The sequence below is a fragment of the Harmonia axyridis genome, chromosome 1, assembly GCF_914767665.1.
Source record: "Harmonia axyridis chromosome 1, icHarAxyr1.1, whole genome shotgun sequence".
Taxonomy (NCBI): Eukaryota; Metazoa; Arthropoda; class Insecta; order Coleoptera; family Coccinellidae; genus Harmonia; species Harmonia axyridis.
This window is the reverse complement of record NC_059501.1, coordinates 2,748,023-2,764,421: the sequence shown is the minus strand read 5'-3', so window position 1 is coordinate 2,764,421 and position 16,399 is coordinate 2,748,023. Positions and strand designations below refer to the sequence as shown.

General features: G+C 37.9%; 2 protein-coding genes across 2 annotated transcripts in view; one reads left to right on the top strand and one right to left on the bottom strand.

Annotated features, from left to right (window-relative positions):
• Window positions 1-13,037, top strand: part of LOC123688719 (protein artichoke) — a 25,309-nt gene extending 12,272 nt beyond the window's left edge. Inside the window, exons 2-7 of the mRNA XM_045627359.1 lie at window positions 4,061-4,333; window positions 6,667-6,930; window positions 6,992-7,091; window positions 8,600-8,892; window positions 9,022-9,168; window positions 9,341-13,037. Of these exons, the coding sequence (XP_045483315.1) occupies window positions 4,061-4,333; window positions 6,667-6,930; window positions 6,992-7,091; window positions 8,600-8,892; window positions 9,022-9,168; window positions 9,341-12,277 (4,014 nt within the window). The 3' untranslated portion in view covers window positions 12,278-13,037. The remainder of the gene's footprint in view (window positions 1-4,060; window positions 4,334-6,666; window positions 6,931-6,991; window positions 7,092-8,599; window positions 8,893-9,021; window positions 9,169-9,340) is intronic.
• LOC123688720 (UDP-glucosyltransferase 2-like) lies at window positions 13,028-16,399 on the bottom strand. Its single transcript, XM_045627360.1, has 4 exons — window positions 16,069-16,399; window positions 14,068-14,865; window positions 13,509-13,728; window positions 13,028-13,341 (listed from the first exon to the last, which is right to left on the bottom strand). The coding sequence occupies exons 1-4, from the start codon at window positions 16,313-16,315 to the stop codon at window positions 13,068-13,070; spliced, it is 1,539 nt and encodes a 512-aa protein (XP_045483316.1). The 5' UTR covers window positions 16,316-16,399; the 3' UTR covers window positions 13,028-13,067.

Below are 16,399 nucleotides of genomic sequence, written 5' to 3'. Positions count from 1 at the left end.
CAGAAAATTGCACTGAGCATATCAGTCATGTGGACGTCTGTATACAAGGAACGTCGATCACAATGGTAGAGGCAGAATCTAGACTCATCTGTGAAGAGAACTCTTTCCCGATCAGCCTCTTCCCAATGGATATGCTCTCTCGCAAAATCCAATCTTCGATGGGCTGGGGTAAGAGCTGGGCCTCTTGCCGCGACACGAGGCCTTAAATCATATTCCCTGAGGCGATTTCTTATTGTCTGAGTGCTAATTTGCACCCCATCAGTTTGCTCAAGCTGATTTTGAAGGAGGCGAGCGGTTGCAAACCGTTGTCTCAACGAAGAAACTCTGAAGTAACGTTCTTGAATGGCAGTTGTTACCCGTGGTCTACCCTGTCCTGGTCTTCGGACATTCATACCTGTCTCCCTGAATCGCTGCAACATTCTGGACACACTTGTATAAACGAGAAAAAAGTGCCTGCTGTTGATCTGGAACAAGTGCGCAAGAGCATTTTGAGTCATTAAAATCTTGAACCATTTCTATATAATAATGTGTATGATTCTATATAATAATGTGTATGAGAATTGATTCAGTTTGGTCCAGTTCTTTCATAATGAGCTAGGAAAAACTATTGTTATTTTGAGCGAAAATAGAACATTTATACCATTATTTTACCAATTCAAATTGAAGGTCAGCTGAGACCGCTCCTTCATGCTTAATAACAAGATTTGAACCGTTTATTTCTGTGCTTCGTTAGCCAATAAAATCGTGGGAAAGTAAAAGTGTGGAATTCAGGAATGAATATGAGGTGTAAAAATGAATCTGAGAATGTTGATGATACGACGATCATCTTTCATTGCCAGTATCATCTCCTCTGTTTTGAAAATTGGTTAGCAGTTTCATATTGAATAACTCTATGATAGATAATGCTTGGAATTTGAAACGTAAGTAAAGGGTGTTTTTTTCGAGGTATATAACTTTAAAATGGCATTACTGTTCAAGATGGCGACCGATTTAACAGTTGTTAAGTGATTTATTCTCAGTTAAGTTTGGCAATTCATCATGAATTAGCGATGAAGCGCACTTCTGGTTGAATGGCTACGTCAACAAACAAAAATGCCGCATTTGGAGTGAAGCTAATCCTCAAGTGTATGTCGAAACACCGTTACATCCAGAAAAGCTGACTGTTTGGTGCGCTTTATGGGCTGGTGGAATCATTGTTCCGTACTTCTTCAAAAACGATGATGGCCAGAACGTTACAGTCAATGTTGATCGGTATAGAGCCATGATTACTAACTTTTTCATTCCTGAATTGAACAACCATGATGTCCAGGAGCTGTGGTTCCAACAAGACGACGCAACATGTCACACAGCTCGTGCCACAATCGATTTATTGAAAGACACGTTTGGTGACCGCCTAATTTCACGTTTTGGACCTGTGAATTGGCCTCCAAGATCTTGTGATTTAACACCGCTAGACTACTTTCTGTGGGGCTATGTAAAGTCATTGGTCTATGCGGATAAGCCACAAACCCTTGATCATTTGGAAGACAACATTCGCCGTGTTATTACAGATATACGGCCACAAATGTTGAAAAAAGTCATCGAAAATTGGACGTCCAGATTGGACTACATCCGAGCCAGCCGTGGCGGTCATATGCCAGAAATCATATTTAAAATGTAGTGCCACAAGATAAAATTCATGTCAATCGAATAATCCATCGTTGTTTTATTGCAATTTAAAGTTCTATAGCTCTAAAAAAACACCCTTTACATGGAGTAGGTACTTACTCTTTAAGGTCAATATGTTGAAGAATAAGGTCAAATTTCTAAGAAAAAATGAGCTTTTTCTGGTTGGACTCATTGAGTGAAGTGTTACATGATAGTTTCTCAGCGGCAAAGTTCTATCAGATGTCTTGTTGTTTCGACTATTTCGCCCATGACATAATCGAAGAGCAATTCAACAAATGTTATTTCTGAATTCAAATCAAATTTTTGAAGCAAAAATTTTTCATATCTACCTACCAATCGAAACTACCTACAAAACTTAATTAATCATATTCCACAAATTACTAGATCGTTTCAACTAAACAAAAGGAGTAAAATAATAGATACCGTAGATTACTGTATTGAAGCTATAAAAATATCTTCCATCTATCTTTGCAGCAGCCAGAACAACCAAGCTAAAACCATTATTCAACCTGCCTTAGGCAGAATGTCATTGGTTTCTACTCTAATAGACATTGTGTCGGTCGGTTTCATTGGAGAGACTGAAAAAAAATTCCACTTAATGTCGCTATTATTTGCTTTAATATTAGAAATTGTTGAAATGAGGTGTCGACATTTTCGACACGTCGGGAAGATCACGTTTTTTCTTCTTCTTCTTCTTGGTGTTGGTGACCTCAATATCCCATCAAATGGACCAATCTTACCGCATAAGAATTCCAGAGGCGTTCTTAAAATCTGAATTGATATTGATAATAAGAGTTGACGCAGATGAGAAAGTTCATGACGATGATCAAACTGCCTTCAGGCTTTTTTCGTTTGTAATATTATAGGTTAGGATACATTACGATGTTGATAGGAATTATAGAGAAAATATAATTGTGATAATCATGATAAATATTATGGAAATAGGTAATAGAATGTCATGACGAGTTTCCGATTGAAATAACAGTTTAATTATAATAGAAGAGTTATATTTGGTACAGATGAAGAAAATAGGAAGAGTTACACAAAAAACTGGTATTTGAGCGTCTATTAGTAATAAATATATTGGAAATACTCATTATAGTAGGTAATACCTACTTGTTCTTAGGCTCTTTTAAAAGCAACTCATTAAAAAGTAAAACATATAATTAGGTATCAAAGATACCAGTTCTACACAAGAAGAAATTATTATTTCCCTGACTTTTATAGAATACCCAATTGCCAAGAAAAATAACTAGTGTATCAAAAGATGACGGTAACTAGTTCATGAAAAATTAAATATATAATAAGCATCCAAATTTTCATTGTATAGTAAATTCTCAACGAATAGTTAATTGTATAGTAAATTCTCAACGTATAATAAATTGTAAATTCTCAACGAGAAATACGAGATAAGCGGAAAGAACTCAATATTACTTTCAGTTGTGATTCATCTTGATGTGCTCTTCATAAGTTGAAATGTTCACTGATACCCAAGTGATTTTGAACATTCAAACATTTTCAACACTGCGGTATTCGAAAAAATATATGTTCAATTTATTGTGTCAATCGCACAGCATATTTGAAATAATATACTAACAAACAATTAGTGAACCAAATGACAGAGAATGCGCAGATTCTGCGTAGATATAGAGACCAGACCAGACCAGATTGGTGCTACAAAAATCACAGCACTCAATTTGTTCATACCCAATTTTGAATTTTGCTCAAACTGGAAAAATATTTGTGTCACAATTCTTATAAAAATGTCTTATATGCGTGAATTATAATTTGCAATATGTTATCCAATTAAAAGTTTATTGTTTCAATTTACATCGAGTTACAGTCATTTTATTATACTGCGAATAACAATAAATTAATTGAAATTCAATGAAAGTCAGTAATTAGATTGGTTTTTATAATCATTGTACATATATTGAAAGAACTCCCGATTGAAGCTCATCATAAAAAAATGACTGAAAAAAAAACCAATGAAAAAAGTCGAGGTATGGTTTTTATCGAAATAAGTAGTATATTTTAATTTCAATTGATTACAATTTGAGATAGTTATGAATTACTTCGCATGATAGCTTTGAAAAGAAAGTGTCAATAACACAAATTAAAATAATTATCTTGGTTATATTGTTCTTGTAGTGGTAAAATGATATTGCGAAATGAATTTTCTATGACTTACTGAACACAAATGACATAAGAAACGTCAAAAAATAATAGACAGTGTTGACGTTTCAACCATTCTAAATTAAATAATTCTTATTGGAAGATCCTGTACATTAAACACAAAATGAAGATACCTCGGACGAAAATGTGGTAAATTCAACCTTAACTCAAATCTGTCCTCTTTAACCTTTTTCAGAAACATCTATCTTCTTTGCAGGTCAACTGGTTGCTACCATTCCAACTTTGGTTGATATCAACTCTGGCCTTGGCCCAAGACAATTTTAGACCATGCAGCGAACTGTCCAAAGAATTCAAATTTCCCTGCAGATGTGCTCTGGGCTCTATAGAAACAGTATTGGGTGGAAACCCTTCGATTTACGTGAATTGCGATAGTGTGGTGTTCTCCAGCGACCTGCCCAGCTTGCCATATGGGGCTCCCATAGTTTCTTTCAGTCAGAGACATGCCGGACATCAGGCATTACCGTCCCAGGTGAGATAGAATGCGGAAACAGTTTGCTTCTACTTTCAACAACGATTAGTGATAAAAAGAATCGAGTTGAAGTCATGAGAAATTGCGAGCTTGGCCATCAGGCAATTAGTATTGAATATCCATCTGGAAATTGTAACTCCAATTAGTTATATGGGAATCTACCATCCAGATGTTGAACCCGCCCAAAGCTGCTTAGAAAATATCGATGCCAACATTCGTTTTCTATAATTGTAGGATTTTAACTTCAGAGGACTGTTTACAAATTTCAGATGGTTGAATTACTTCAAATCCTAATTTCGATGTAGTTTTACAGGCCGGTCTATCTTGGTGTTTTCTTTTTGAATGATAAGTGGATCTTCCTTCTTTGGATGCATTTGAACTCGATTTTGTAGAAATTTCTTTGAATTTCGAATGACTTGAAAATCTTGATTGTCGCTTTGCATACAGAAAATCTTAGGAATGAGTAATTGAATGTTCACTAGACGCTGAGATATACAAAAAAGGATTTGAAGTACAGGACAGGGTTTGAAGTATACAACGTGGTCCAACGAAATCTTTAACACCTTGATTTTCCGGCTTTAAAATGAAAAAGTAGAAATTCGCTTGGACCTGTCAATTTCTGTCTCGAGAATTTTGAGATTCTTGAATTTTCTATGTTTTTGAAGACATATGAAATGTTATATGAAAATTTCGCATACAGCTTGCATTTGTAGCTTATACAGGGTGTTTCCAAATTAGAAGTGAACCTTGGATGACGTGTTAGTATGACTCATTTGCTGTCGTTTGAGTCATATTTAGTGATAGTGATATTTAGTACTTCATTTTCGTCAAAAAGGAATGGTGGAGTTCATTTCAAACATAATTTTCTACGAAATTGATGTATTTCTCCATCAGCGTGTAGAATATAGTATTAAAAGAAAAATATACTGGTCTTAAGTATTATCTTTAATCAGCTATCCATTTTGGCAGAAGACTTACCAGAATACCATCATCAGGCTGTTCTGAAATGACACTCATGTATAAAAGGGAATGACATACCTACATACAAAACAAAATCTTACTGTCATGACACACAGCAACAAGCTATTTTTCATTCAAGGAAAGCCTGATGATGGTAGAGGGTGCTTTTTTAGAGCTATAGAACTTTAAATTGCAATAAAACAACGATGGATTATTCGATTGACATGAATTTTATTTATCCGCAAGATAATCTTGTGGCATTACATTTTAAATATGATTTCTGACATATGACCGCCACGGCTGGCTCGGATGTAGTCCAATCTGGATTGTGGCCGTATATCGGCAATAACACGGCGAATGTTGTCTTCCAAATGGTCAAGGGTTTGTGGCTTATCCGCATAGACCAATGATTTTACACAGCCCCACAGAAAGTAGTCTAGCGGTGTTAAGTCACAAGATCTTGGAGGCCAATTCACAGGTCCAAAACGTGTCTTTCAATAAATCGATTGTGGCACGAGCTGTGTGACATGTTGCGCCGTCTTGTTGAAACCACAGCTCCTGGACATCATGGTTGTTCAATTCAGGAATGAAAAAGTTAGTAATCATGGCTCTATACCGATCACCATTGACTGTAACGTTCTGGCCATCATCGTTTTTGAAGAAGTACGGACCAATGATTCCACCAGCCCATAAAGCGCACCAAACAGTCAGTTTTTCTGGATATAACGGTGTTTCGATATACACTTGAGAATTAGCTTCACTCCAAATGCGGCAGATTTATTTGTTGACGTAGCCATTCAACCAGAAGTGCGCTTCATCGCTAAACAAAATAAAATGGACGTAGTGCGCGATACGTATTCCGATCAGAACCATTATTTTCGAAATAAAATTGCACTATTTGCAAGCGTTGTTCAGGCGTGAGTCTATTCACGATGAATTGCCAAACCAAACTGAGAATAAATCACTTGACAGCTGTTAAATCGATCGCCATATTGAACAGTAATGCCAACCTAAAGTTATATACTTCGAAAAAAAACACCCGTTATCTTGTGATGAAAATAATTCAAAATTCAAATCAAACTTGGTCAACGTAGAAAGAATTGACGAAAAATGAAGTAAGGTGAGAAATTTTTGGAGAAACACAAGAACTGTAATATCTCAGAAACTGTTGATTTTCGGTTATCAATAAAGATGGCTCAATTGACAGTAAATGAGTGATAATAACACCTCCTTCAAGGTTCATGTTCAATTTGGAAACACCCTGTATACCCAAAAGCAAATTTGAATCAACATTGCGAATTTTCGGTTTCGATATTAAGAGGAAAATTTCGAAATGTTCCTATTCTATCTAAAACGGGACTAACTCCTTTCAGGTTTTCGCATCCACCAGCATGCCGCTGAGAAGGATTGACCTATCCAACAATGCGTTGAGGAAGCTAACGGATAATTCTTTGTCCGGATTCAGGTCAACTTTGGTTGAGTTGCGTCTTGCCGACAATCTTCTGGGAGACACGCTGAACCCCATATTTTCCAGCAACGAATTCCACGGATTGTCCCAGTTGAAAATCCTGGATCTTAGCGGGAACAGGATAAGGGCCATCGAAGAGGGTATTTTCGAGGGCTGCAGGGAGTTGAAAGTGAGTTCACCCCATCTTCGAAAAAGTGGAGTTGAGATCTTATTCTTTGAATTTTTTTTAGGAGGTTTACTTGGATAGGAACAGCATGACTTCGGTACCGAGTTCTTCGTTGAATGGACCTAGGAATCTGAGGATTTTATCTTTGAAGAGCAACAGAATCGGTAATGTTGTGTATATACAATTGGAAAACTGCTATTTGATGAATTTTTCGAATGAATAACTCAACTAATTCAGGGATTTTTTCCCAAAACATCTCTCTCAAAAGAGTAAAACTCAAAAAAAACTTCAAAATACAATTAAAAGCATACGCTCTATTAGTGATGATGTTACACACCACCATTTTAGTTCTCCTGTCAGTGTTCAGAATCCAAACAAACAAATTGTCATTCAAATTAGTACGGTGTCGTTGAAGGAATTGGCTTATTTTAATAAATAAGATTATTTAAGGAACGATTTTACTGTTAACTGATAGACAGAAGGAACGAGATTAATGCCAGTAAGTTCGAACTTGAAGTTCAACTAATAAACACGGCTTTTTACAAAATCTGGGGAATGATACAGGATTCCAACTTACTAGTATTAACCTCGTTCCTTCTGTCTTTCAATTAATACTGAAATCGTTCCTCAAATACTCTTATTTATGAAAATAAGCCAATTCCTTCAACGACACCGTAGGTACTAATTTGAATGAAAATTTATTTGTTTGGATTCCGAACACTGACAGGAGAACCAAAAATGACGGTGTGTGACGTCACACTAATAGAGCGTATTGTGGCGTCTGGGATGTCACTTGAAAGTATAAACAACCAAGTGTCATATACGGAAGCGTTTGTTTTCACTACAGATGCATAGAATCCCTGGTGTGTGTACTGATTCGCTTTTGTTTCAGACTTTTTGAGATATCCACCTGTTGCTTTGGTGTTCAGCTTTCAGCTTCACCAGAGTTCTGTAAGGAGGCGCTCTTCAGAAATATTCGAATTCTGTCTGGCGATGTTTGAAAATGAAATACTGATTTTAGACTTTACAAACTTCCACAATAAATTACAATTCAGTTCCTATCGAATTTTCAATGAAATGAATGGAATATAATGACAGAGTATAGAAGATTGTTACGAGAATAGAATATAAAATTATATTGTTCTATACTCAAAGCTCACGAGAGCCGAGATTCGAGAGAAATGTCAAATATAAACGAAGAAAGCGCCATCGGAAACATACGCGATCCCTCGAAATCAAGTAGGTATAGATCTGAAAAATCTCCCGTTTTGTCTGAAAGTTTTACAGGTATAAGTAGACATACCAGGTTTTCTATGCATCTTAGGCTGGACATTTTCTAAAAAAATCAGTAAATTTTCTCTAAGCTACCATCTCTCCAGGACGCAAGATATGGACTTGAAGTCTCATCGTGTTTTAGATCAGAATTCGATCTTCAAAAAACGTTTTTTAACAATTTCGTTGCGTTGCTGTAGAGTGTATCTTTCCATTTTAAGTAATGACGTAGTTTTGAATTGTCAAATGTCAATATGTAGATGATAGCTTCAAAAGTGACAGATGCCCAGACAGCGGGGTGTTAAAATTGAAACCTATTATATTATTTAAAAACCCTTCAGAATTGAATTCCAGAGATGAATATTCTATAGAGTTTATCTTCATAACTTTCTTCTTCTAGGTGACCTGAAGGGTGGTCCTCTTTTTCCATCTCAACAAAACTTGGAACAGTTGATCTTAGATGACAATGTGGTTTCCATGGTTGAAAGCGGCACCTTTTCCGGTCTTAAAAACCTGAAAGTCCTTCGATTGTCCAAGAATAAATTGAAAAAATTCAACAGCGACGCCTTGGAAGGTATCGAGAACGTCGAGGAAATCGACTTTTCGCAGAATTTCATTGAAGATTTTCCAACAATTGCCATTTCATCATTACAGCAACTTCGTTTCCTGAATCTCTCATCTAATCTGATACAGGTAAACAAAATTAGAGCGTATAGTTCTTTTCCCGACAAAAAAGTACAATGTGGAACTACCGTAGTCATATTGGAGTTCTTCGTGGTTCTATTCTGGGTCCAGTAATATTTGAATGTTTCTCTTTTTCAGGAAATACATCAGAATAATTTGGCCCCCTTCGTGAATCTCAATGTGTTGGATTTGAGCAGAAATAGCATAGCAAATTTGGGACCTGGAACTTTCCTTGGTTTGAGGAAATTGAAGAAAATCGACATTAGCGTAAACTCCTTGCGAACGGTTAGTCGACGCTATAATTTTTCTGTATATTATACTCAAACTAACGTTTATTATCCAAGATATTTACATCAAGCATGTAGAAGATTATGTTTTTGTCCAAATAATGACAAACATTCATTAAAATTTGATGAAATTTATTTATCCAGTTTATTATCATCAAATCACTTTCCAGGTTGAAGATGACGCCTTCGAAGGTTTAGACGAACTTGAAGAACTCAATCTAAAAGACAATAATATACTCCTGATACCAGCATCAGCCCTTGGCAGACTGCCAAAACTGACTTCCCTCCAATTGGACTACAACAGAATTGCGGCTTTATCAGGTGACATATTGAAGTCGATAGCGAACCAAGTTACCAACCTAGTAATATCCAAGAACATAATCAGAGAACTGCCCCAAGCTTCTTTCCAATACTTCCAACAATTAGAGAAGTTGGACTTGAGTAGAAACCTCATCGCAAACCTGAACTCCAATGCATTTTTAGGCTTGGAGAACACTTTGTATCATCTGGACTTGTCTAGGAATAGGATATCAGCATTTTCAGGAAGTCCGTTGTCGTTGACCAAACTGAAGACTTTAGACCTGAGTGAGAACAACTTGTCTCAGTTGACAAAGAGCACTTTTAACCTCCTAACTTCTCTTTCGAGTCTCAACCTGAGCAATAACCAGTTGAAGATGATACCTGCAGATTTATTGCAGAAAGCAACCTCTTTAGAAACGATAGACCTAAGCTCGACTTCGTTGAAGGTTTTACCCCCACAACTCTTCAGTAAGCTAAATTTCTTAAAGGAGGTATTCTTATCCTACAACTTAATAACAGAGGTAGCAACTGGAGTCTTCTCCAACTTGCCCAACCTAACAACAATTGATTTATCGAACAACAATATCAACAACATCCGACAAGGTGCTTTTGTTAATGTGATGAGTGTGAAGAAGTTGATCCTAAAACACAACCATCTGAGCTCTTTTAAAGGCGAGATTTTTAACACCGGGACGAGTTTGGAAGTCTTGGATATATCGAATAACCGTCTTAGCTACCTGTATCCATCCTCCTTCAGGATTCATCCAAGGTTGAGGGAGATCCACGCTTCCAACAACAAGTTTGTGTTTTTCCCTGCTGAGCTCATAGCTACCTTGCAGTTCTTAGAATACATCGATCTGTCCAAGAATTCGCTGAAGACGGTAGATGAGTTGGACTTCGCCAGGCTTCCAAGGCTTAGATCCTTGAATTTGGCTCATAACCAGATAGAGTCTATTAGCGAGATGGCCTTCCATAACTCCACGCAACTTCAAATAGTTGATTTGAGTGACAACAGCCTGGATAGACTCGGTGAAAGAACATTTGAAGGCCTTATCAGGCTTCAGATGTTGAACCTGGATGATAACCTCTTCTCGGACCTTCCAGAAACTGTGTTCGATAGAAGCAGGGTTGAGATGTTGGAGAGCATAAGTTTGGCAGGAAATAAGTTCAAAGAGGCACCCTTGGAATCCTTGAAAAAACAATATTTCTTCATATCTTCCGTTGACTTATCACGAAACCAGATAAAAGAGGTATCTGGAGAAGACAGCATCATGGTGAACATCAAAAAGTTTGATTTATCCTTTAACCCTCTATCAAAAAGGTCGATCAGGAACATCCTAGGGGAACCAAAGACAGTAAGAGAGTTGAACCTGGCTGGAACTGGGATAACAGAGGTGGTACGCTTGGAAACCCCCTTCCTGAACAGTCTGAATTTGTCACACAACAACATCACCAGTCTTCCAGATCAAGTGTTCGATCGTACCACCCTCCTGGAGTCTCTAGATCTATCCGACAATTCGATAGAGAATATATCGGACCTTCAGCTGAGGTCTTTGAAGTCCCTCAGAGTCCTCGACTTATCACACAACCCTATACAGGTAGTATCGCAACAAGACTTCGAAGGTTTTGATGCAGAAAGCTTGAGGTCCCTTAGGATCCACGATTTGAACGAGTGTACCAGATTGGAGAAGGGTGCTTTTAAGTCTTTCTCAAACCTCAACCATCTGGATGCTTTTGGATACCCCAAACTAGGGTATCTGGATCTGCACGGTTTCTTGCAGAAGTTGGTGTCGATAGAAAGGATAAATATAGAGAGCAAAGATGCTGCTGTTGGTGGCGACCAATTCAGTCCAGTCCTACACCCTAGGCTGAAGGAATTGGGGATCAGCGGGTCCAGGTTGAGAAGTATATCTTCTGGTACTTTCTCTACACTGAAAGGAGAATATGTGACGATAAAATTGAGGAATACTTCGGTCACTGCTTTGCCACCAGCACTCTTCTTCGCGGTGCCAAGATCGTCTAAGATTATTTTGGATGTTACTGGAAGCCAGTTGAGTACATTGAGCCCTCAGTTTTTGTCTTCATTAGAAGACAGACGTGGTGATCTGAAGATCGTAGGTTTGGAGAGTAATCCTATAATTTGTGACTGTGGTTCCAGGGCCTTGAGACGGTGGTTGCCGCATCACATGACTAATTTAAGGTGTGTAGGTCCTGATTACCTTAAAGGGAAGTTACTGGCTGATATAGGAGACGATGAACTCACTTGCGACCATAGAGCTTTCACTTCAACGACGTCCCATCCTAGTCCAAGCACTGTCAGCACTCAAAGAACCACAAGGTATCAAGCCAGAACCACAGAACCCGAGATAATATGGTCTTTGGCGACTACGCCAAAGCCAAAGCCTAAACCCAAACCTAAGCAACCAGCAATCGGACAGTTCACCTTGAACAACGAAGACACATTGATCATAAGCATAGTAGGAGGTGTTATCGCTTTCATAGCCATCCTGATCATCATCATCTGCATTATTCGACTCAAGATGTCCAGTCAACAGTTCAAGCATGGGCAGGACGGCACCCCCATGGGTCAGATCATGGGCCCGGGAAGTTCTTGTGCGTGTAGTGTTAAAGGCGTACCGCCATTGTATGGTTTGCCTCCCTCTTATGCCACGTTGCCATACAAGATACAGGGTGCGCCTTCGCTGAGACCTTCGAACTATTCTACGTTAGGGCGTTTGCCCTACCAGCACAGTCAGCAACCATACATGATTTCCGGTCTGGTCGGAGATGAAAAGATCTATCGGTAATCATGTGATCGCGACTTGTTCAGATTTGTATTTATTGAACTTTGTGTTGTAGGGGTGTCCCGAAATTAAGTGAACTACAGTGAATGTTACAGAAAGTTGATATGAGGTTATTCCTCATATATCCTTAGAAAGTATGCCTTACCCCAAACATTTTGTCTTTTAAATATGACTTTTCGATTTGAATTTTGAGTTGTAGTTTTTGATTGGGGTCCTGATAGAACTGTAACCCGTAGTCTTCCATTTTTTTATGTAACTTTCTGTCATTTCTGTTAAGAAATCTTTCAGGTATCAATTCTTCTTATCCAAGATTCAACTATCAAGGTGTGAAACTGTAAGAAGTTCAGAAGGAAGATGTTCAATTTTATTTCTGATATAGCAGATTCCTTGAAATATATCGACTTAATTTCGGGACACCTGTGAACGAGGAGCTGAGAGACTTGTCATTCGAGGTACAAAGTACTTTTTAGGGTTCCTCCGAGTCAAATTTTGCTCAGAGGCATAGGTTTAAATTTTAGTGTTGAAAATTTTAAGACCAGCTGTATTTATATTGACTGCCATGCAGTGGGTCTAGGGTGCTATGAATACCGATGATAAGATCTGAGTTGAAAAATTGTATAAATAATAACAAGAAGAAAAAATAAGAAAGAATGAGTGAAATAACTATTGAACATAATGAGTAGGAATTAACAAATTTTTCAATTTGTTATGTATTTGTAATAGTTTTATACTTTGTTTGAAAAATAAATCACATTACGAAACACCTTTTTATTTATAATTTTCCTCTTTTTCCTCAATGTGTTTTAGTTTTCTTCTTATTTACCAAATTGAATAATCTTCTTAACAAAAATTTCAAAATGAAGATTGATAAAATTACTGAGCAAACCATGAAAGTTATGACATCTAAGAGAAGATACTGAAATATGTTCAAATCCAAGGCTGCTACTCTCAAATGTCCAGCACCCTTATGCCTTATGACATGTTCAACGTGAAAAATCAAATTTTCTGCAGAGGTTAGAGGCTTATCCTTCATTATCAGTGATCTTCTTTCTGCATTAGCCTTGTATCTGAAAAATTTAAAAATGTTGAAGTCAACTCATCCAGAACATTGCAGAATAACTTTCAACAATTTTGACTTTGGTAAGGTTAGATTTGCAGGTAATTCATCCAAAGAATCATTCAAGATATTTAAATATGAGAAAAAAATCCATTTTGAAAACCCTTTAGATCTTACTTGGGATTCCTCAATAACTCTTCTAGGTCCTCTCGGAATTTTTCCTCTGTGAGTTCTCTGAAGGGTATATTCCTAGCATAACCGTTCAAAGTTGCTCTGATAGAGTTCACGTATTGGTCAGCGAATACTGGTAGGGCTAACACAGGAACCCCGTGGTAGACTGCTTCCATCGAACTAAAAATACCACCGTGTGTGATGAGGAGCTTGATGTTTCTGTGTGCTGCGAATTGGAATGAAAAATTAGTATGCAATGGGAAAGACTGTCAAAAGATTGCATAGAAACTACGAAGAAGCATCTGTTGGATGAACTGGAACTATATTTTAATGAGAAAAACAATTCGGACCCAGTAAAGAAGTCAATGCGAAGATTCAGCTTGTTCTTACTAAGATCTAAATCCTTTTTGAGTCTTGTAGTGATCCACCCTTGGCAGACTCCTCCAGAGTATTTTTCTCTTTCTCTAAAACTCCTTTTCTGGCAAGTATATTGGCCTCTTCGATTCGTTTTATGCTTGTGTTATCAGGATTCATAATTCATACTAAAAAGGCAAAAAGAACTTACCTAAAACGTCATTTTGTGGAAACCACTTCCTAACCACAACATTCGTAGGTTTATTCTTCAAACTTTCATCTTCAAACTTCCAGAACACTGTTTCTTTCAACTCTGCGAAGGTCCTCAAGAGAAAATCCCTGGTCTGGCTTGGAATATTCTTGCTCTTTAAGTTGGAACCCATACTGAAGTAAACTACGCCCTGCTCCGCTTCATCGAGCAATCTTTGCAGGTCTTCTGGTAAGGCTTTTGGGGCTTTGATATGAAACCCACCTATGGTTACCATGCTTGGAACCTTTGGTACTGGCTCATACACGCTCAGATCCGAATTTAGAAGCACCAAAGACACGTTGTACATCATACTGTCCAGACTCGGTGCCTGCGGATAATATTTGTGAAGGAGTTGTTCTTGCTGAGGGTGCACCAAGAACTCTCGTAGAATTAAGTTATAGACGTACATAAGGGAGTTCCACAAGCGTTGAAAAAAGGACATGGTGCAACTGTAGGGTAGATGGACGTTTGGAACGTAAGATGGAGGTTCAGGGTTGCCTTGGTAGGGGTTGGTCCAGTAGTTGGCATCCATGGCGCTGTAAACAATGAGAGGAGCTTCGAAGTGGTGAGCAATGTACTTCAATGCTTCTGTTTGAAGTTGTTCTAAGATGACTAGATCGAATTCTTGCTTGGTGTTCATGAATTCCTGGAATTTAGAGTGGTTGAAGACGTTCTCCATGATCGCCATAGTCATTTGGTGGATTTCTAAGGGTTTCAAGAGGTCTTTTGACACTCGGTTGAACATATTGGGCTGGTGGTCTGTAGAAAGATAAATAACATCCAATTAGCAGATTTCTGTTTTCATGATCAGACTGAATGAACCACTTTCTGAACACAAGTGACATAAGAAATGTCAAAAAAATAATATACAGTGTTGCCATTGTAACCATAATTATTATTGTAACGGGTGTTTTTTTTCGAGGTATATAACTTCAAGTTGGCATTACTGTTCAAGATGGCGACCGATTTAACAGCTGTCAAGTGATTCATTCTCAGTTTGGTTTGGCAATCCATCATGAATAGACTCACGCCTGAACAACGCTTGCAAATAGTGCAATTTTATTTCAAAAATAATGGTTCTGTGCGAAATATGTATCGCGCACTACGTCCATTTTATTTTGTTTAGCGATGAAGCGCACTTCTTGTTGAATGGCTACGTCAACAAACAAAACTGCCGCATTTGGAGTGGAGCTAATCCTCAAGTGTATGTCGAAACACCGTTACATCCAGAAAAACTCTTGGTTTGGTGCGCTTTAACGGCTGGTGGAATCATTGGTCCTTACTTCTTCAAAAACGATGATGGCCAGAACGTTACAGTCAATGGTGATCGGTATAGAGCCATGATTACTAACTTTTTCATTCCTGAATTGAACAACCATGATGTCCAGGAGCTGTGGTTCCAACAAGACGGCGCAACATGTCACATAGCTCGTGCCACAATCGATTTATTGAAAGACACGTTTGGTGACCGCCTAATTTCCCGTTTTGGACCTGTGAATTGGCCTCCAAGATCTTGTGATTTAACACTGCTAGACTACTTTCTGTGGGGCTATGTAAAGTCATTGGTCTATGCGGATAAGCCACAAACCCTTGACCATTTGGAAGACAACATTCGCCGTGTAATTGCCGATATACGGCCACAAATGTTGGAAAAAGTCATCGAAAATTGGACGTCCAGATTGGACTACATCCGAGCCAGCCGTGGCGGTCATATGCCAGAAATCATATTTAAAATGTAATGTCACAAGATTATCTTGCGGATAAATAAAATTCATGTCAATCGAATAATCCATCGTTGTTTTATTGCAATTTAAAGTTCTATAGCTCCAAAAAAAACACCCTTTATCATTCGTATTGGAAAAACCTCGCTCTCAATGCAACGCTCTGTTGGGAATTTGCTGGTTTCTTGGAAACGAATGAGCAAATATTATGTAATTTAAGTTTAACCATAAACGTACTCACCGTTGGTGAATTTTTCGTAAATACCATCGAGAACTACGTCCCTGTAATTTTTTGGGGGGTTATTTTCTCCAAAAACACTAACAACAGTCACTTCGTGTCCTCTTGCTGCTAAAATTTTCATCAACGTGCTACCTGCCATATATTGGCTGGGACCGGGTAAAATAAACACCCCGAGTATTTTAGCGCAGTCTATATTTGACAAAAAACACGCAAATATGCATAATTGTTTCGAATTGAAGCGCCCCATGTTTGAAACTCAATTGATGCTGGAATCAAGAGCTACATAACAGAATGGTCAAGCTAATCTGAGGGGTCACGATCAAATTGAGAG